Source organism: Pholcus phalangioides, unplaced genomic scaffold (assembly GCF_987345545.1).
Source record: "Pholcus phalangioides strain wild (caught in Gottingen) unplaced genomic scaffold, Ppha-v1.0 ptg000039l_1, whole genome shotgun sequence".
Lineage (NCBI taxonomy): Eukaryota > Metazoa > Arthropoda > Arachnida > Araneae > Pholcidae > Pholcus > Pholcus phalangioides.
This window is the reverse complement of record NW_028301625.1, coordinates 21059691-21083557: the sequence shown is the minus strand read 5'-3', so window position 1 is coordinate 21083557 and position 23867 is coordinate 21059691. Positions and strand designations below refer to the sequence as shown.

Here is a 23867-nt window from a genome sequence, read left to right as displayed (position 1 = left end):
TGTCCAATATTCTAGGTTTAAGTATACATAAACAGGAAATACATGCAAAATTTATTCGATCAAGTTGATTTGAATTTACATGAAAATATTCATGTAATATTGACACATCTGACGTTCCAAATCAGATATTCTAATTATACAAATACAAGGCCACAACAACAGGCAAAATGGCCTGAGAAAAAGATGCCCATAAAATATATATATATACACAAGGAAAAAATAATTTGGCATCTGAGAACAGCTTCAATCTATTTAATGCTAATTTTTTGCCGCCGATATGCTCAAGAACTTCTTAAAAGATGAAAATATGCAAATTACCACCGTACCCTTAATTTGTGCTTTCCAGCCTGAAAATTTCATGAACTGCTCTCGTAAATTTCTGGGATGTTCTAATTTTTTGAAACAAACATGTGTATGTCTCACATAATTCTGTACTTCAACAAATGTTTGTGAAAATGGGAAGCTTCAGCTTGATACAGTAATACAAATAAATTATTGTATTTATTTGCCTATGTGCTGTAGCGCTTAAATTTTTAAAACACTATTTGGAATTGTCATGGAGCTTACACTGATTGGTGCCAATGTTAATTTTCATTTCAAAAACGTTATCGTCGAGAAAATATAGACTAAGAATATTATAATTTAGCAATCAAATATTATCTATTCAAAATTAGTTCTGAGCATTTAGCAAACAAGTATCTATTTGTAGAATGCAAGAAAACAGATATCCTGGAAAAGTGCAACGTTAGTTCGAATTGCCTTTTTTGTACTGTGAAACTTACGCCAAGAAATTTTATGGATCTTATATTCTTGCGTAATTAATTTTTTTTTAATTATTTGATTCTTATTTATTATTGGTATTTGAAATTAAATACACATATTACCCAAGCTAATATAAGGCATTTACGTAGATAGCGTTGACTTAGGTGATCTCAGTAGTTACTTAGGCTTTTTATCACACACATACACATATACGGTTTCATATTTTACATTAAAATACAGTCAACATTCGTTATAACGACCTCTATCGTTCTACGGAAAACGGAAAATAAATTTGGAAGTCACTATATATATAGAAAATTAAAAAGATCTATATAATCTTAAAAATATCTTCTTAAAAGAAAATTCCAACCTTGACGGAATGTTATGACGCAATGACATTGTTATTCATTTCGTTAATAATATAAGCAGTCACAATCAAAATGCATCAGGTCAGAAAATAGTAGGAAAATTATAATGATTGTAAAAAATAGCTAATTTCCCGCACGCACCTTATGTATCAAATTCTCCAATATCAAATGTCAAGGTCAAACACGGTTGTGGCAAGCGAAAAACACAATTTCGTTCAAAAAAGTCGGGGCATAGCTGAATTCGGATGTCATAGTAGATTTACTTGTCGTTGTGGGTCATTATATTGGGATGTAAAATAACATGGGATGAATAGTAAAATATTTGAGGCTTATCGTACCGGTCATTATAATTTAACGGTTGCAGTAACTTATAGTCGTTATAACGAGCGTCGACTGTATACTAAATTGTAAACGCAAATTTATATGACGTCATTAAATTTTAGTTATGAATTTATAACAGTTCAAACATTCATTTGTATATGAAAATTCAAAATAATTTAAATTTTTCACTTGATAATGTCAATACAGAAATATTAAGGTGTCTCATAACTTTTAACAGGTGAAAGCTATGCTCTAGTAAAAATATCAGTAAAAGTACTATAATTAATTATTGATTCATTTCAAATTGTTTACATATATTCTTGATTTTATATTCTATCCTATATATGCCAGTATAAAGTTTTACATATCTCTAATACTTAATTTTTTGTAAATTTTCAAAAAATACATTCATAACAGCTAGCGCGCATGACATCATAGCCTGACATTGATCTCGTGCTATGACATTGTGACATTTTCTATGAATAGAAATTGATTCGAAATATAAATATACAAAGGAAACGCTTTATTTCATGAAATGAAGCAAAAGATTGAGATTTCATTGACTCAATCTGTTCTGAAATTAAATTGTAAATATATAAATTTTTTTGAATTTTTAAATTTAAAATTTAATTTTAAATAAGATTAAGGGAATGAAATTTCAACCTTTGCTTCATTTCATGAACTCAACAGTTTCTTTTATTTTGAATCAATTTTTATTCAATTGCATTGATGTCATGCTATTTTACCTTGCGTGCTAGCTGTTTTTAATGCAGATTTTAATATTTTGCAAAAAAATTAAGTATTAGAGATGTGTAAAATTTTATACTAGCATATAATAGCATATACAATCGGAAATATATGTAAAAAAATTGAAATAAATCAGTGGTTAAATAGTATTTTTAATAATATTTCTACTAGAGAATAGTTTTCACCAGTTGAAAGGTACGAGATAAAATGTAAAAAAGCAACCATTACGAGAAATATGATGCCCAAGATTCATAAAAAAATAATTGAATAAAAACTAACATAATAAAAAAAAAAGGAAAATAAATAAATGGGAAAATATAAAATAGAACCAAATGAGATTGTGTAAAATGAAGTGAAAACGAATGAAAAGAAATTGATTCAAAATAAATTAGAAAAATATATGAGAACCGGGATTAAAATAAGCAACGTGTCAGAGAATAGTCTCAGGCCATACCATAGTTTCAAAAGAATGTGGTATCCGAACGTCAAATGAAGAGGAATCGCACAACTATTCTCTTCTCGTTTGAAAGAGAGTGTATCAAACTAATGGGGTAAAATATTTAATCTTAATGATAATCGATAACTTTCCCCTACCGTCAATTAAATTTTGTAGCGTCAAAATGAAACTTTTCAATTATGAAAAAAATTCCCTAAATACTTGAAATTCCCTTCCCGGCACATGTAGTCAGACTTGGTACTTAAAACGTTCATGTTATGCCATTAAATTACGGTTTACGGATGTAACGACGAATATTTAGACTCGGGATCAGTTCTTCCAGGTCGCATACTATTATATGGTATAGTCAAACTCGGTTTACAACGACTAAATATTTCTCGAAATTTTGTCGTTGCAACCGAGGATGACGTTTTAAGATTTTTTTTTTTGACGAAAATTATAATCAGAGGCAATCAAATACTGTGTATGAAGTTTTTATTTGTTTATGATTAAGGTGACCATATTTGATAAAGACAAATACGGGAAATTGGAATAATTATTACGGGACATCGCTGATTCTTGCCAAACATATTCCTTAATTCTGGAAAATTATCAAATATTGCTTGTAAATGACCCTTGGTGAGAAATACATTGCTACAGCAAGTCTGGTAAAATGTAAGGGAAAAAAATGAACTTGGCTTGCGAATGAATGGGATAACTATTTAGTCATATTCATTACAACGCAATTGTAAGTTATGCAAATTATTTTCGTTCCTGACTCTAGTAAAGATAGGGATTAAGTCAAGCTTCGTTGCAAAAACGGGACATTTTTATAAGCAAAAGTTGGAAAGAGCACAAAATACGGATATGTTTTGTATAATAAGAGTCATATCAATGAGCAAGTCGGAGCTTCAAGCATGTAATTAATTCATTTTGGGTATAAATACAGTATAACAACAGATAGAAGAAATTTCTTCGATGTGATCAGCTCGAATCTTTGAAATTTCTTAGAGAAACGTCCGGAAACAAAAGTGACGAAATATTTGTAGTCATATCCGAGATGGTTGTTTTTCATCGACGTTATAGGTGAGGTTCATCAACATTATTCTTCGTGGGAATCATTCCGGGCAGCCAATTATTGACGTTATAGTCAACGTTCCGTTACAACCGAGGTCGTTATAACCTCCTCCTGACTAGATCATGGCCCACCGCTCCTACTCAATCAAGAGATTTTAGCAGGTAGTCGAATAAGACCTGGGCCATGCTGGAAAATTTGCATGTCTGTGTTGAGAATCCAAAGTGAAGTTTGTTTCTGTGTGATTTCGTTATAACCGAGTTTGGCTGTATATGTAATACAGAATCAATGCTCTAAAGCAGCGTTTCTCAACCCATGGACCGCGACGATGGTACTGGTGGTCCACAGGCAAACTTGATAGTTTCATTCAAATTGAATGAAATTATATTTTATTGTTGATAATAGTAAACAAAAGCTTCATTTTTGAGAAACGAAACAATTATACTGTATAAAAGAAAGTCGGAACGGCTGGTCGGATACGTGAAAATACGAGAATGACCCGTAATATAAGGCATGCAGTTAAAGTTCGTTATAATAACAGTTCACAAACAGAGGGAAAATTGTCGTTATAACGGACTTCTCGTTATAAAAGAATTATATATCTTTTGAACTTTTTTCCAAATTTTATAAGCCCAAAAAATTAGGGGGTTCCTTATACACGTTAAAATACTGTGCTTTTGCTGAAAAATACATCTAGACGTCACTGCTTTTTTACATATATGCATACACAATTGTTCGTTGTATAACAATATTTTGCACTTTGTGTAATGCAGCAATTTCTCTAACTGGAGTTATTCTTTGCCCTATAAATGTGCAATAACATATAAGAAAATGATTGAGACCTGTTTTGGAAGATTCCAAGAAAGGAGAGAGAGTGAGAAAGGCAGGATTTTTCTCAAGGGAAATAACAACGATGTCAATACCGGGGGTCATGCCCCACCTGCTCTACCAACACCTACAGATAATATGATGTGCTGTTTCTGTTGTACTCCTCTGTCAGGAAAGTTTTCTGACAAGGACGAATCGGGTATCGAACTCGCGGCACCTCTAAACATCCTTTGGTACTTTAGGCGAGTATCTTATCGACCTGGGTTACCACGCCCAAAATGTTGCAATGACGTATTGTTTTCTGCCTTGAGACGAATGGTACCTATATTTATAGCATGCCGAGATTTATACAGGTTATTATCTTATAGATACCGTGCCCATATAATTCTTGAAGAAAGGGAGAAGAAAACACGCTTCTCTCGAGAATTTCCGTTGTCGTTATAGCGAATGTGTTCTGATTTGCATTTATAAATAACTCGCTAAAAGCGGATATTTTTTGTATCTTTAACATTAACTCTTTGACAATCACCTGCGAATTACTCGTTATAGCGAGTTTTTCTTATACAGTCAAACCTCGTTAGTGCGTCACCCGATTAAAACGTCACCCCGCTTACCGGGTCACTTTTTGGAAGTCCCAATTGTTCTCAGGCAGGAATTGGCACAGCTATGGCTTACTCCGTTTAACAAGTCACTCCGCTTACTAAGTCATATTCTTTCTCTCCCAAGAGTGACTCATTAACGAGGTTTGACTGCACTTCCCACCCCCCTCCTCCATCGAATTTTGTTCAGACATTTACTGGTCCTTGGGTACAGAAAAGTTAAGGAAACACTGCACTAAAATAAAGCTTTATTAAATATCAATCTCCCAATGAGAGACTGAAAATAGATTGAATTTTCATTGGATCCTCGAGAAATAGAAATATAATCAGTTCCTTTTTTTTTCTAGCTATATCTACGGCAAAAGAATAGAAGACATCATTTTTTTTGTACAAGACAAGTGAATATATACAGTATGAAAGACGAAGAAAATGTCGATGAAAGCTTTCCCTCAGCAGGAAATGGCAGATCGATTTTCGTTTCTCAGTGAAAGTTGTTTTCAAAGAAATCGCACAGGAAAAAAAAAAGCCTGACAAAGGAAGTATAGTAGTGTATAACGGAAGGGACTCTGTATTTTCTCAACAGGTCTTTTACTTTTTATCTGTGGACAACACAATACAATACAATACAATAGAACATAATACTGCAATAGGTACATACACACAACTATCTCGTATAAATTCGAACACGTCGTAGCGATGACTAGAAAAGATCATAGGTAAAAAGTCATTGGTCAATTTCAAATTTATATTAAGCTAGAGAAAATTCAATTTTTTTAAATTCGAGTAGAATTTATATACTTCACTCAAAATACTGGTGCCTTATCCCTTTCAGACCCGAGCATTCATTTTTTTTTTGGAATTTTCAAAATGTTTTTTGCATTTTTTATACTCAAAAAACGTATTACAGACATAAATGTCAGCAAATCTTTTTTTTTTTTCAAATAGCCATTTTTTTGTTAAGAAATAATTCACTTCATTCAAATTTTTCCAACTAAAATCTTGAAGAGAATATTCATCTTCACATACAATTTTTTTCAGAATTTTATTGCTAAATGTTATGTAATAAATCACACTTTTTCCGGGGGTGCTATCACTGGAAAACCATCTTAGAAACCTCCTGAAAGTTCAACTTTATGTGCTGCCCTCTGATGAAAGCCCCAAAAGTTCATATTCACCGTATTTCTAACTCAAAACTTACATAATCATTTGAATTAGGGCTTAACTCCCTGAGGTCAAAATAAAAAATTCTACAGTGAGGAAAAGGAACCCACACATTTGTGACACCAGGGTCTAAAAGGGTTATACAGGGTTCCTGTAAGTCCTAATTCGGCTTTTATCTCATCAAACGTTTGCCGTTAAGGCATGGTTCTAGTTTAAAAAAATGCTCAAAATGTGTTCAAGAATCCATTTGTACCATTTTCGAGAGTGAAAATACAGTGTGTCACAAAATAAGAAATCTAAATTTTCATACGGTACCCCAGTAATCTAACTTCCAATTAAAAAGTTGTTGCCCTGTCTCTCCTGAGGGCAAAAAAAAATCATGTTTCCTAGTGCGATATTAGCTGAGATGTTTGAATTCAGAGATTGGAGAAAAATTGGGAAACAACAACACAAACTAACGGACAACTCTTCTTTCCCTCGTTCATGCTGTTCTTTCCTACCTTTTCTCCGAATCGTGAATTTAAATATTTATGCGAATATTGCACCTAGAAACATGAAATCTTTTTTGTTGGCAAGAAAGACGAACGGTTAATGAGATAATATGACGAATTAAGATGTACAGGAAACCCTGTATACAACGTGGGTACAAAAGAAATACAGTCAAACTTGGTTATAACGACATCGAGGATTCTATGAAATTTGTTCGTTATAACCAAGGTGTCGTTACAACTGAGGTTAACGTTTTCAAGACCTTTTAAATTTGAAACTATAACCAGAATCAATCAATTATTACACATGCAGTTGAAGTTTCTAGGATTAGGGTGACCATAATTTACCGAGAAAAATGCGGGAAATCGAGATGGTGAACACGGGAAATCGTCATTTTTCCCAATTGACAATGAAATTGCTCATTATTACTTATAAATTAGTCTATGCTTGGAACTGAAAAAGTGCTGCATCAAGTCTGCAGTGAACGAAAATACATTCACGAGAATAAAAGATGTAACATGACATATTTTTTTGTTGAATCTACGCATAGGCAAATGCCACTGATATAATTTCTAAATCATGAAAATTATCTTTGTCCTGATTTTAATAAACATTGTAAATTAAAATAAGCTTCTTTGAAAAAAATAAGAACTGAGGAATTTTCATTAAAAAAATCGCGAAAGGCAAAATTACGGTAAAACACGGGAATACCCCGTTTACAGGTCATATCAATGAGCAAGTCAGAGCGGCGAACATGTGATAATCTATTTTCACATCGTGAGATATCAGTATAATAACAGGCAAACATTGTCTGAATATGATCAGCTCTAATTCTTAGAATTTCTCGAGAAAATGTCATGCAAACGGAAGTAAAAGCAACAAAAAAAAGTTGCCACGACTGCCAATTATTGACGTCATAGCCGAGGTGTCGTTACATCCGGGGTCGTTATAACCGAGTTTGACTGTACATATATAGAGACCATTCAATAAAATTCATGGGAAATTAAAAACATAACAGATACACGGCCAGTATTCGGCACACGAAAGCACGAAAATTTTGTTTTCGACTTTTAACCGAAAAACGGGTTGAATGACCATTTTTAATTTCAATCTCAAAACTGGGTAAAGTCACCCCAGTTGGCGGTACATAAAAAAGTGACTAAAATCAAGAGAATTTCAATCACCGATACCTCGATTAATTTTCATTTAATTATTAAGAGGTAAACTTCTTTTAGTATATTAAAGAAAAGTGTGATTAAATAACACTTTTTTATATAAAAATTGTAATGTTTATATGCCCCCGATATTTTTAACGGGGGCGTCACTATCACAGCTGAATTTCTTTTGTTTGCTGATATTTTTTCGTATTTTACATCAAAATCACCATTTTTATACCTCCCAGAGACTCTCCGTGATACATCCAGTATAAAAATTACTTATTTGAGTTTTTAGTACGTATCTGTAAGTTTTATGGAGAAAATTATGAATATTTTAGGTGCTAACCCTTGGTCGCAAGACATATTTCAACGCAATAATCCATTTCTTGACAACTAGAGGGAATCTTTATCCACACTCGCCACAGGCTCTGTGTTGGAGAATAATGTGGCTCTGAAATTATAAAAGCTGTTTCAAAGGTGAATAAATATTTAATACTATTTATAATGAAAGATTCTAGAAACTTCTAAATAATAATAAAGATTAGGCCGGGGGTCGAAGCCGCACACATTCAGGAGACTAGGCACGCACGAAATATATCAGCAACAATACGTGAGGTATTAATAGCAATATGTCAGCAACAATACGTCAGCTGTTAATAAAAATATGTCAGCTTTTCCGAACGGAATAAAAACTATAATTGACTATAATTTATTTTTCTGACATAAATGACATTTTTTCACTTTTTGTTGTTGAAATTTTCGACATTACGTTTTATAAAAGCAAAATTGGTTGGAAAAACCCACTTTCTGAGCCGTATAAATAAGTTCTTCATGAACCAAGACAGAAGTTTTTTTTGGGGGGGGGGTGAAGAGGCTTTTAACCCTTTAAGCGGCACTGACAAGATATCTCACCTCTTATGGAGCCTCTAATTGACAAGCATCGACAAGCCCAGATATTTTGTAAAGTTAATTTCTCAATGGAACACTTTTCCCTGTACTCCTTAGCTTGCACCAAATCGAAAGAAAAAGCCTGCTTCATTAACAAAGATGTGGCATTTTGAAGGCGATTTAGGGATTTCCGCTGAGCCACTTACAGAGTTGTATGAAATTTTCTCTTAGTAGTAAAACACTAGTATGAATTATAAATAACAAAATAATATCAACAAAGAAATTGAGTAATTAATAAATAAAATACAGGATATGAATAAAACTCTTCACTGATTTATGGGCTCATTTAATTCGTGCCAGGACCGAGCCAAGTTGTCTCACCCGTTAAAATGCCACTGCCTACCCTCTGTAATAAAAGTCATTTCCAATATCCTTTGTATTGGTGCTTAAATGATTGATGATTATATTTTTATATGAAGTGTTTCGGTATTTTTACTTATTGTTTATGGTGGTGAGTTGGATTTTTTTATTTTTTCCCGGATTTATATTACACATATAGCATCTTCTTCCGACTAATGTCACTGATATATCCGTTAATGGACTTTAACGGAAGTTACAACTGCTGAGGGACTCACATGAACACTCAACAAGATGTATAAATGGATGAAAACGGAAGACGACAATATCTCATCGAGAAACTCTCTCGCTAAATAATAATGTAAAAAGGAGGGACATAGGTATCCGTGAATATGTTATTTCAATTTCCCAGATGTAGAAAAAGATGTAAAACTGAGTCTAATTTAATGCATAATTTAATATCGTAATTGCGGATATAGAAAAGCTCTCAAAAAAAATCCTCCAACTCTTCCAAAATACGGCCCGACCTCAAGCATGACGTCACACATGGGGACCGAATAAACAAACTTCATAAGCGGGTTGACTAAATGACAAATAATCTCAATTCGCCAATTATTCATTAGGCTGATAAAAAGTGACGTTATAGCCCAGACTCTGCTGAAAGTCGTGACGTTATACCGAGATCTCACTATAAATGCTTTATTGATGAGAATACTTGAAATTTTGTGGTTTTAATTGCTCTTTATTTTAAAATATGGATTTGTTGTCTTGAAAGACACATAAATTGAAAATTTCGTTTGCAATTTTCATTTTTCATTTAACGTTGAAAATTTTAAACACTTCAATCATATCCCCCCCCCCCCCGATACCCGCGTTCTTCTAATGTAAACGAAATCGAGTCTTTCTTCATAGCTCAAGACTTCAACCAAGTCCATGTTCCTCTGCAGGTGTGGTCTCCAAAACTTTACAGCATACTCCAGTACAGGACGAACTAAGCCCCAGAAAAGCGGAGAAATGACTTTGTGAGAACGCGAAGAGACCTTTTCAAGAATGAAACCCCCGAGCATTCTATTGACTTTCTTGACCACCGTAGAATAATATTCAGAAAACCGAAGCCGCTCGTCAATGAGAATTCCCAAATTGATGATCTTAGTTGAGTCCGGGATAATACCGTTCAACTCATAAGTGAAAAGTGGTTTGTTTGAACCAAAATGATCGACCATGCACTTGTCAACACTGGCAAATCATGCTCCATTGCTTAGCCCATGCTGCAATCATGGATCCTCTCCCTATCGCTTAGATTCCCGACTACCCCCATTAGCTTCATGTCATCTGCGAATTTGCTAACAATCGCAAAATACATACGACTTAAGTACCACTAATCCCTGTAATATCCCTTACATACGTTGAATACGTTGTTGGGTGTTGGTATTTTAAAGTAAAAAGGCTGTATAACTACTTTACGATTACCAGATGACAGCACAAGTGTGGGACAACTATTTTTTCAAATATGTAAATTAATAAAATTCAGGCACAGTAGTCTCGATAATTCGAGTTTCGAAACTTCGAGGTTCACTATCGATAGTGGAACCGTGGTTTCGTTTTGAATGAGATTGAAAACATTGAATATTTGTGCATTATTCACAACTTTTACAACTTTTCGCAACCCTATTTCCGCCGTATGTATATTACGGCCGTATATTGCGTCACTGATACATGATGCCGTTCGAGGATAATGAATGTCTCTACCCCCCCCCCCACTTTTTTTTATTTTCTTCTGAACTTATGGAAGGGAGATAGGCGGATATTACAAGGCTCATGTAGTATCGTTATAGCGCGAGGAATATGATTCGGATTCTAGTCGTAACTCCCTCATTTACTTGAAACCCACCAAAAAGGAGCGTCGTGTCATGCGTGAAATTACAAAGCATTTCGGTCACGCACAGCACAGTGTATGCATGCATGCATGCATGTATCTCTGTACATTCGCCCGCCGGGAAAGCGACTCTGACGTGCTCGATCCTATTTGCAACGAGGCTACGGCATTCAATATCGTGAGAAGATGTGGTCGGTCACTTTTTGGCCTCGCCCTTCACGTTCAACGTCACGGCCATTAGAAATGGGAAAAGAATTCATCCCCCGCAACACATATAATGCTTCAGAGTTCGTGAAGTGATATGCTACAGTTTTGTTTTGTTTTTTTTTTGCGGAGGACATTTTATTTTCTAACTTTAATTATTTTTGAACACGACTTGCTCCAATCTGTTAAAATCACAAACTCAAAGAGATGTCGGAAATCACACACATAAGTTCGGTGATACCATTCTAGCGATCTATGATGATGTTGTCAACGTTTCATCTATACACAGTGTGGTGTTATTGGGTGATTCAGAATTCATGAGACAAGTTTACATTCATGAGACAATATAAACTTAAGGGGTCTCATGACCCCTGATGTCGAATTTTCAAAATTACTTCAAAAAATATTTCATTCAATTGCAAATAAAATACTAAAAATTTCGTGAAGAAATTGAAGAATAATGTAAACGTCGGGGTCTAATATTGTAAACGTATACAAGAGAAAATACTTTGAACGCGATTTTTTCAGATTGTAGTTTTTTGAGCTCATCCCATCCGTAAGATAAAAAAAAACCATACTGCCCAAAAGTTCTGAAATTTTGCAGAAATGTTTCTTCGGCATGTGTTAGTAAAATGAACTTGGGATTTAGCAATTAACTAATGGGAAGTATTTTTTTTTAAATGTTGAATTTTTTTAGATTTTTGAAATTTATGTTTTTATTGTAGAGCTTCATTCGCAACTGAAGGGGTCTGTCTTCGCTCAAGCACTGGTCCGGGAGGATAGGAAAATGATCGCCCACCGAATGATATGGGAAAATCTACCGGTCCCGTAAAATACGGGACGATCCAACAAACTTACATAATTCACCCTCTTCACGACACATCGGCCTGGATTCGCGTCTGTGTGATAAGTGCTATTGTGCACTCTCTAAAAGAACCTCTAACGCCTTTGCTATTGTGATTCGACCACATATTCCATGACCAAAAATGCTTGTTTAGGTGTCTTATATCACCTCATAAAGCATTTGTGCTCTATCTTTTCAAGAGTGCGGGCCACTTCATTGGTTTGAAAACGTTTCGCGGGCCATATAAGTAATCTGTAAATGAGCCGCGGGTCACTCGAATTTCCTGGAAATGTGCTGCGGGTCAATTAAGTGATCTAGGGCAGTGCCCCACGTCATTTAATGTATTTGTAAATCTGCAGGGTCACTTAGGCGGTATGGTAATATGCCGCGGGTCATTTAAGTTATCTGTAAATGTGCCACGAGCCATAAGCGATCTGGAACAGTGCCACCAGATCACTTGATAGATTTTTAAATGTGCGGTCTGGGAATGTGTTGCGGGTTTATTAAGTGGTCTAGAAATGAGCCGCGAGCCCCTTAAGTGAGATTTGTAATGTGCTGCGGGTCACTTAATAGATTTTTAAATGTGCCGCGAATAACTTAAATGGTCTGAGAATGTGTCACGGGTCACTTAAATACCTGTAAACATGCCGCAGGTCACTTCAGTGGTCTGGAAATTGGCCGCGGGTCCCTTAAGGAATCTGGTTATGTGCGGCTTATTTCATTTTTACAAAATTAAGTTTGAGTCCACGGGTCACATCAGATGACTCCGAGAGCCACATTTGGCCAGCGAGCCATGGGTTGAGCATGTGTCTTTTTTTTTAAGTTTTCTCCATGAATTTAGAATCACCCTGTATAATAAACTAATTGAGACATACAATGAGAAGCGACAGCTCTTTCATAAAGTCTGATTCCTCTAAAGTATTTAATGTTTAATATTAATTAGAGCTGGTCCGACTGATCGATCAATCGGGTCGGATAACCCATATTTTTTACCGCTTTTAAATTTATGACCAAATTGCGGTTTTTTTATGTATGATAACTTGTTACTTAAATAATGTATTTGAGAAGTTTAAAAAAAAATTGGACATTAATTTAGCATGTTTATCTTTATAATTAATGCAAATATCCAATTAATTAACATACACTTTTAATTAATATAAATTAATTAACTTCATTTAGTTAAAATTACTAGTAGTTACGATTTTGAAAAACTTCACATATACCAACCACGTCACAAAAAAATTTAAGAAAAAACTGGTTTTTTCTATTTTTTAAAAATTTATTTCTGTTCATGGTCATAAAACAAAGCAACAGTATGATCGAAATTAGTTTCGGAATCTGTGACTATATATATACAGGATGTCCTGTAAGTGCTAATGCGGCCTTTATCTTATCAACCGTTTGTCGCAGTAGTATGGTTTCAATTTAAAAAATGCTCAAAAGGAGTTCAAAATTTCCCTGTCCCAGTTTTAAGAGTGAGAATACAGTGTGTCAAAAAACAAAAAAATCTAAATTTTTATACGGTCCCTCTGTCCCGCATTAGCACATACAAGACACCCTACATATATAATCTAAAGTAATTGATTTTTTAAAAGAACAACAAGATTCAAGAGGAGAAATTCCAGGATTTAACGCGAATATATTCAGGATATTAAATTGCTTCAAGCGAACAGCTCTAATCTCTTAATCTGTTCTTACACTTGTTTACATCTGGCGAATACGCGTGGGAAATGAATGTAATATATTTTTATATTATCAATGAATATTATGCAATTAACTTCACTGCAGCGATACTCGGTATAACGATAAATTCCTCTACAACGATACATTTTGAGATCTTTTAAAACTGCTACGACGGTATTTTTTGATAATTCGCTCAAAATTGTTTTTAATTTGATTTTAACTTCACCACTTGTTTTCGGTCTTCTGAATGCGTTTTATAACATCGGTATTTTGCACCACAAAATCACCGAAAGCGCTAAGTACATATTGGTTATTCTACTTTTGTGTATGACACGCAAGTGTAAAGCGATAAACAACTTTACGATGTGAATTTTATTAATCAGCTAACCAATTACAATTTCTTACGGCGAATAAGTACATAAAACCACATTTTCTAGTCGTAGTAACCATGCCGATTTAGAAAGGAAATCTAAAATCTAAAAATTTTTCAGCGTAAATTTGATGACACATGATGATAATGTTGCCTCTCGATACAACGATAACCCCTCTACAGCGATATTTTTCCTTGGTCTGCAGTGTATCGTTTTATCGAGGTTTCACTGTATATAGTTACGGAAAATATTCGATTAAAATTCGATTAATTAGTCGATTAGCTAATTAAAACTTTTTGCTTAACCAGTTAGTTTTAATCGATTTTCATCCCTAATAATAATTTATGTATCACAGAAAATTAAATAAATACTGCGATTACAATACAGTAAACCTCTATTTTGCTGTCACCGGAGGGGGAAAAAAATTTCGTCCGTAATAGGGGTGACCGTTGATCATGGTTTTGAAATTCATACATTTATTTATATTATACAACAGTAAATTATTATTTATACAAGGGGAAATTATAATTTATCCGTAAAATAGGGCTGACCGCATAGGGCTGAGGACTTTCCGTTAAGAGGGGTTTTACTGTACTAAAAACTCTAAAAACAGAGAGCAACGCGCAGTTACTTTTTTCTTTTAATTGAGCTGTTCCTTGTTAAGTACATTGAATATCTATGAATTGAGGTGAGTACAACCTCTCTTAACCGACTTTACTGTCAGCTTGTTGAGAACGAACCCGGTTAATCAAAAAGTATTGAAACCAGTGCGATATTAATTCCGAATGTTATTGTATAGTAAGTCTGTCAGGTATTTAATAGAGAAATATTGCATTTCATCGGTTTTTCTCAAAGTGTGCGTCGCGGCTCCTAGGGGCTTCGCGATGAGCTGGAGATATTCATTTGTGTGTCTATGCGAAGTGCTATTTTTATACGGGAAAAATATCTACAAAACTATTCTGGGGAGCCACAGGCAAACCATACATTGGGCAAGGGAGCTGAGGGTAACAAAAGTTTGAGAACCACTGCATTACATGAAAAATATTTAAAAATTAAGCCATGGAGTTACGATGAAAATTAGATTGTTTTATGGAGCATATAGACACTTACATACTACGAATTACTGCATATACTATGATACTTGAGCTCGACTTGAATTTAAGGACTTTTCGGAGATCGAGGTAGATCAAAGATATTTAGTTAGTCAGCGAATATGCGTTGCTTCAATTTGGGACCATCTAAATTACATATATGGGTCCCCTACAATAATGCCTTCACTTTCAAATAAATAAATCGGGGCCAAACTGTACGTAAATAGTGTATTAATATAATAAAATCACTTATACAATGTACATAAAGCAAGGAACTGAATTTTTAAAGCCAGTATAAGGGAAGATTCGCTTAAAGGAGGACCTTAAAATTATTTTCTATTATTCTGCATCAATGGTGACGGTAGAAAAACGTTTTTGATAACCTTAAAATTATATTTCTCTTTCTAAAGCAAATTTAACTTTTTATGTTCTTCTGCGTTTAATAATAATGTTATTAGTATTGTCTATAGAAATTTATAAATTCAAAAATATTTCAGTTCAAATGTGCTTCAACACAGGTCATTTTCGCCATCATTATAATCTCTACAATTTGTAATTTAATTTTTTTTTAATTTTCCATCGGTATAAAGTGAAATGTTTTGACATCATCTTGAGTCATTTTACACATTTAATAAATCGAAGAAAAATGTCAATAAAACCAATACTGTTGTCACATCAATTTCAGTTATAAGGCATTAAATTTGTAAAAGAACTCCGAAGCTTCCGTTATTTATTGAACTTGGGATGTCCTATGCTTCCGACATTATTTGAATGATTTCTTGGTTGTTTTGATGGTGTATGACAAATGGCGTTCTCGCTTTTTTTTGTGATAAAACTGTCACTGATTAAGTAGAATTTTCCATCGGATTTCTTACATTAAATAACAGGAAAAAAGAAAATAAGTTAAACTTTAAAAACAAACTTGCTTACCTCTGGACAAGGAAGCCTCCACATGCAGATCCGAGAAGAACGAATAGCGATTGGCTAAAGAACACCCATGACATGGTTGCAAATACTGTCTTTGTCTTACATCCTAAATCAAGCAGTGTTGGCCCAAGGAAAGCCACGCACATACCGAAAGACCAAAAAACTGCACATAACGTTCCGGTGATATGCTTGTTGTTCCATAGAAGTTGATAGAAATGTTCCTTCCTGGTTTGGATAGTAGCACCTCCCAAGAACACATTACCACGTACTGTACTTCCGAGATCAAGTTGGGAACCTCCAACTTTTTTCGATTCGGCAATTCCAGCTGTTTGATTCGCGCTGGTGACGGGAATCTGGTTTGGTGACAGCTGACTTTGCTGCATTTCCTGCTCCATGCCATGCATGCTGTCACCGAGGTTTATGGGATCTGACGGTCGAGACATTGTCGATCGAATTTAACTTCAAGAAACAAACTATGGATTTTATCCTAACAAAGAATAAATTGGTACACCATATCCAAAACGGATAACGATAGAAATGGCCTTAATCGAGAACAGCGCAAAAAACTCGGAATCAGAAATAATGCATCCAAGATCTATGATTCAGCACAAATACACATATGGGAGTATCGAGGAAATATTCAAAACTATTTCGTTAAACAGCATAATTTCCTAGCAGGATCTCATGCAGGCATGTCTCCGGAATTTTCAAAAGATTGTAAAATAAACCCCGAAGATCTTATAAACAATCGGCAAAATCATAACATTTTGAACAGCATATAAATCGGAAGAAACCACACGTTTTTCTCAATCTTATAGTTCTTTCTTTCTACCAAATTAGTTTGTAATTTTTTTTACCAACGCGGTTTCTGTATTTATTCTGACTGATCATGGACCGAAACAGAGTAACAAGAAAACAAACAGCACCAGAAAGATTATTGAAGAACATCAACTTGAGTTTTTCTTGAAGACCTTTTTGATGAGCGTCCCATCAGAGGATATAAGAAACTTTACTCTAACCAATGTTCAGGTAAGAGATACGAAAAGGAACGCAATCCGAAACTATTCTTCAGCTAATGCTTCAACTCCAAGATGCATAGATCCGATCGTGTAATCCGGTGGTGTATAAAAAACGTTTTTACACCAATTTCAAAAAGTTGACACATTTCTTTGTAACCAAAAAAAGAAAAAAATATGGAACTTCCACCGAAAAGTATTCAAATTTGTTTTCTTGAGGAAAATGTTTGTTTGATTTTTTTTTTTTTGTTTTTGCCGATTAAAATGGAACTTGACAAAAAATTGAGGCATGAACTTATTGAGGTTGTTTTGTGTAGATTTTTTCTTGCTTTGCCTAACTTGTCACTACTACGAATATAATATCAACTAACGGCACCGATGCGGAAGGTCCCAGTTGAAGAAAATCAAATCGTGGTATGGATTTAGAGGCTAAGTAAGGGGTGGTCTCTGCGTGCGCCTCCGCTGGAGGTAACGCGCTGTATAAAAGAGATGTGGTTTCGAAGAGCAAACAGAGATCTTTTTGGAAATGAAACTGTTCACTGGGAGCGCCATCTAGTGAAACTAATGTTATACACTTTTGCTACAACCATCTGTATTTTCATGTACAGTGCAGTAAAAACTCCTTAACCCCGACTCCTCGGGAACTGGGTAATTTCCGAGAGATAAACTAATGAGAGAGGTGTTTTTCAGCTCATGATAACTAGTCTCACAGACAGTGGCGTATTTACAGAGAGAGGGGCTTAGCGGACTGTAGCCCGAGGGGGCAAGTTCAGAGAGGCGGCAAATTTGAGGATAGAGTGGCCAAAAAAATTAGTAGAATGGACGAAGAGCGACAGAATTTGTATACGCCTAAATAAATCCGCCTCTGCCGGGACAGTAAGGGACTAGGTCAGTGAGCATGGCCACCACAAGGGGTGGGCTGGCAAGGCTCCAGCCCTGGGGCCCGGGATGATTTTCATTATTTTTTGTTTTTTCACGCTATAAATCCACCATAAAGGGGCCCGTGAAAGTCTGGTCGGGGGGGGACCGCAAAAGATCCCAGCCTAGGGGCCCTACTCCAGGATGTGGGGGCCATGTCAGTGAGTGATCAAAAGAGTGACCTAGAGAGTTTGCAAACACGTGAGTGAACAAACGAGCGCCTTAGAGCGTGAGCAAGCATGTGAATGAACACAAGAGTGATCTACAGAGCGAGGGACCAGGTCAGTAAGTGCCCTAGATCGTGTGCAAACACCTGTATGACCAACAGAGTGGCCTAGAGAGTTGAAAGCACGTGAAGGACCAAAAGTGTGACCTATAGAGCGAGAGACCAGGTCATTGAGTGGGTGACCTAGAGCGTGTGCAAGTACGTGAAAGTGACCAAACAGTGGTCTAGAGCGCGTGCAAGCGTATGAATGGCCAAAAGAATGAAATATAGTATGTGTAAACGTGTAAATGATCGAAAGAGTGACTTAGAGACACGTGTACTTGCAGGAGTAGGGAAGGGCAAGCGGATTATAGCACAAGGTAGCGAATTCGAGGAAAGAGTAGTCAAGAAAATAGGACTAGAATGGGAGAATGGGGCTGCAAAATTCGCGTAGCCCACAGACGGCAAAACCGTAAATGAGCCTCTGCTCACAGAGGAAGGTCAAGTCAAATGCCGAGAAGAGGCAAATTTTTATTGATAACTTTCTAACGACAGCCTAGAAAAATTTTGAAAATTATTGTAAACATTTTGAAGCATTTTTAAATTTTAATTTTTACTTCCCTTCTCCTTTTAACGAATTAAATATAAGAATAACAACTAAAGCAAACTAGCTTGCTTGTTTTTATTGGCCGTGGAGAGGGGTGCTTTTTAATGAGCAGCGAGTCACTTAGCGAGTTTTTGAGATCATATAAGTTTAGTTTTTATTATACTAACATTGTGTGCTCACATTGCTCACGCTCTGGCACTGACGGTGGATGGTGATGGGACAAATACAAATGATGCAAAGCATGTATCAACATGCTATAAATGGTCATTAGAAGGCCTGCTCGGATTACCTTAGCGTCCAGCATTTAATTTTACTGATTTTAGATACCGCCTTCGCGTCCGACATCAAGGGGCGCCAAAATGAATATTGACCCATGTCGACAGAGTAAATTTTCGTTTGTGGTTGAATAGCACGTACACGTCAAAGAATTTCTACTAATTTACCGTTACAAATTTACATACTGTTACTACTAATATACAGGGTGTCCTGCAAGTCCTATGATTCGGCCTTTATCTCCTCAATCGTTTGTCGTTGAGGAATGATTCTGATTTAAAAAGTGCTCAAAAATGTTTTCAAAGAATCACTTTGTACCAGTTTCGAGAGTGAAAATAGTGTGTCATAAAATGAAAAATCTAAATTTTCTAAATGGTCCCCTGTTCTCGAACTTCCAATTAGAAAGTTGTTGCCCTGTCTCTTCGCCGCTGTAGTGGTCGAGTGGTCATAGTGATGGACTCGCATCGCGAGGATCCGAGTTCGAACTCCAGCTGCAAAACAGTGGTGGTCGGCTGAAGTTGGTTTTCTGTGGTTCCCAACTTCAAGGCGCGAATGCGAGCTCATCTCCCCCTTTAAAAGTTTCGCCACAGAGAGCAACAGGCCTACAACGTTACAAATATTCAATCATTACACTTCAATCACTATTTGAAGTATAGATTGCAGCACTGAAATATCAGACACAACACTAGCTACACACTCAGACTGTTAGGTGCACTCACTTTGTTCCAGACTCTGCCACGAAGCTGGGCTGGAAGAGATCTCGGCAACGGGATAAGTCCGGTGGCAGAGCCCCTGGCATTCATTCATTCATGCCCTGTTTCTTCTAAGACCAACAAAAAAAAAATTCATTCGCTGAGATATTTGAGGTTTTTTTTAACTTGCGAAAGTGTTTAAGTCCGACGTTGTGCCACTTAATTTTTAACCCCTTTACGTGCAAGCTTTTGGCAACAATGTGCAGTTGAACTAACAGAGATAAATCTCAAAAAATTGTATTATTGTTATTGTATAGTAAATGAAAAGAAAAAGATCAGAAGAACAGGTTTTCTATTCTTTCTCCCTCTTCCACCCTTTCCGCCCTTTCCCTATGTATGTACGCAATATATTATTTTTTTTAACTGGGTAAACCGTAGCGAGGGAAAGAAGAAAAAACGTTATTGCTGAGGAGTAGAGGAAAAAAACAGTTTCCGTTTACAGGGTTATCAATGAAGAGTATCAGGAGAAGAGAGCGCTAATTTCCTCCGTATCCACAGGACGATATATCTCGTGCCTGAGTTACGGGGTTAAAGTTTCTGAAGAAGGACTTTCCAAAGCCCTTACGCAATAGCCCAATAAACATGTTTCTCATTCATGTATTTGACGTTTTCTTGCCATTTCTTACCATAGTGGATAAAGGTCAACATTCTGCTCAGAAAAGTGGTCCTGTAGCGAAACTGCGTGGATCGCAGAATGCCCATATCCACGGATTGCAAACATAAGTATAGTTCGGCGGCGATACTATACAAATTAACAGAAGAAAAGATTGAGCTTCGTTGAGAACGCGAATAAATCGGTATTTTGTGTGGCCTCCTCACGGCAATAGCTTCTGCTATATGTGTCGGCATCAAAAGTAAGAGGCTTTTTATATGTGTCAACCCATTCTCTGCTTTCGCACAATCGTTGAGAGATCATAGACCACGCGTGTTCAAGGGGTGACGGTTCAAATAAACAAAAGGACCATGAAAAAACCTGAAGAGCAATGAAGAATTGCCGCGAAGAAAAGTAGCACCATCATTGTCCTGTTGAAATATGATTGCTGGGCGGAGATAAACTTGAAAGTCTGGGAGGGCACGATGATGATGATGATGTCAATTCATATATACACATATACATTAGATCAGTCGACTCCACCTTTGACGCTAAAACAATTTTTGGCCAAAACAGTGTATTAGCACACACACACACACAACAACACAGATAATACTTTTCTCACAATATATATTACATTCTTTGTTGGAGTCTTCCGCAGTCCAGTCTGTCAACTCTCTTCGATAATGCACAGCAAATTATGAAAAGACATGTCAGTTTATTAAGAATGACACTCCTTCGAGACAGGGCCGTCTTAAGAGCATCATGGGCCCCCGGGACAAGTGGTTTTTCTGAGGCCCTACCTGGTAAATTCTAGAAAAGTTTTACAAAAACACAAGTGCAAAATATGTTAATTACAAGGGCCAATGTAAATAAGTCAAGGTGAACCGGGTGGTTTAACTGTGTTGTCCATCCTTTTTTTTACGGGATTTGATAACATTTTACTGTTCAATGCCAGTGTAATCATTTTTGACGAATGAGGCACTTTCATTTCCAGCTCTTTGCTGAGCATTGTAAATATTGTTTATGCCTCTACATGCCCTAAAAATACAGAAGAAAATTCAATGCTATTGGGTAGCATCAGAATCACCAAACCTAGAATAGGCTTATCTACAATGCCGTCTTAACGCATGGGCCCACCCGGGCCATGGCTCGGGAGCCTCAAGCGAAGAAGGGGCATCACAAAATGAGATCTGGTTGAAATTTTATACAATTTACCAGGTAGGGCCTCACAAAAATTACTTGGCCCGGGGGCCCATGATGGTCTTGAGACGGCCCTGCTTATCTATCCAACTGCTTTTTGTTGCGCGTCCCATAGGCCGTCAACTTGATTGACTTTAGTTAGACACATATATTAAAAAGAAAATTAATAGTAGAAACTCAAATGTATCACGCTTTTGAGCCATGTTATGACGACGAAGATGCTGAGAAAACTTGAGGGAACGGACAGGGCGTGGGACCGTAATCACCAGAAACAAGAATATGTTTTTTGAACAAAGGGCTAGTATGCAATTTTATGTCATTGCTGGGTGAAAAGAAAAATTCGGCTTCTTGTCTGGCTCTGAAGCACCAGAGAGAGAGAGAGAGAGAGAAACGAATTTTAAATAAATTTCTTAAAAAATTTCGCGTCGTTGTACTTTCTCTTTGCAAGATAAGTGTACGTAATGATGGCTAATCAGTAAGAGCTGGAACGGGGATCAAGTTATCTGGTGTAATTTGGAATGGTGTAATGATCCTGGACTAAAATCAAAGCGGAACGTATTGTTACTCGCATTTTGTGTGATTAAAAATATGTGTGCACAGTATTTTCGTACTAAGAAGTTGATACCAGTTGAACCTGCGCTAAATCCCGGTAGCCCCCCCCCCCCCAGGGGTGGCACGTAGGGTTGAACCGCTCCTGGTTCGAGGGCCAACTTAATGGTCAGCTGCAGTGTCGCAGGCCACACCAGGTCCACCACTGCAACGTATAAGCCGCACCTGGAAAACTAGCAGATTTGTATACCCCATATGATGAAACACAGGCAACTAAATCATTTAACTTTTACCCAAAAGGCTTTCAGTTTCTCTCCATCATAAACTTCCCTCTTATCTGGTTGAATTCTCAGCTAGATGCAATGCATCAGAAATTGCAGTTTCTTCTGAAAATTATTCCATTCAATACATTCATAGTTTGAATTTTACACACAAAACCAGATGTATGATACGTGTTTTATATACGATTTTTACGTCGGAAGCATTTCGAACCCATGGTTGCTGGTGTTCAGCTTCCTCCCCAGCGTGACCCAACCCGCAAGGGTAAAAGGCTTACATCCCTGGAGGGACAGAGCCTGGGCCGCGACTGGTTTGTCGGTGTTCAGCTTTATGTAAGAAATTTTGATTTCTGAATCACCCGTGCTAAAAATTATCGGGGGTGTTGGATCATCCACGGTTCCGAAGTCACTGTATGTGAGCTATTTTCTTTAACCAGAATATGGGTGATTCGGTTTGAAGAAATGCCAGTGGTGCAAAGGGAAATCTCACCAACCTGCCATATCGAAATTGAGAGATAAAATGATTCTGAATTTTTGGATATCATCGTGTCAATGTGTGGAAGTTCCTTGGTCAACGGCACTATATCATCCCACCATCAAATATGCTACATTTTTGCACAATCTACGTATAGCTGAGTCGGTTGAAGTTCCGAGGTGTCACTGTGAGTTAGCGTCCACGCCGAGAGCATAACACCAAATGTGTATATCCTAAATAGAAAAACAAATGCCTAAAAAAAAAACTTCATGAGCAATCTATGTGCACAGGCAATATGGTGAGAAAAAGTAAATTATTTCCGTCACTAGAAATAACGAATGTTTGTAAATAAGGAAGTCTGCTGTTGGAACCGATAGCTCTAATAATGATCACAAACTTAATTTGATACACAATATTTTGTTGAGGGCCGCACAAAACCACCTCGCAGGCCTTACGCTGTCCTTCTGCTCCCAGTAAAAAAAGAGGGAGTGAACTGGCATGAAAATGCGGGTTTGAAAAAAGAATAGGTAATTTTCAAATACAAAGGCGACAACAGGCAAATTGCCCAACGAGGTGGTAGAAAAAAAAGATACCCATAAAAAATATGGAAGTCAAATACAGGGTGGGCAAAAAGTCCACACACACACATAAAAACTTTAAAAATTCATAAAAACCGGGAAAATAACCGAAATAAAAAACGGTTTGCAGGGTTAGCATCGCTAGGTCACGGGAATTTTTTAAGACGGGAAAATAACAAAAACAGCCGATAGATGGCGCTGGCACGAGTGACTTCGGTGGAAATATGCAAATGAGAC

General features: G+C 36.4%; 1 protein-coding gene across 1 annotated transcript in view; it reads right to left on the bottom strand.

Moving 5' to 3' along the window:
* Positions 1 to 17682, bottom strand: part of LOC149065681 (solute carrier family 60 member 1-like) — a 101703-nt gene extending 84021 nt beyond the window's left edge. The window contains exon 1 of the mRNA XM_089253905.1: positions 16188 to 17682. Coding sequence (XP_089110031.1) covers positions 16188 to 16627 — 440 coding nt within the window. The 5' untranslated portion in view covers positions 16628 to 17682. The remainder of the gene's footprint in view (positions 1 to 16187) is intronic.
* Positions 17683 to 23867: the final 6185 nt, after the last annotated feature.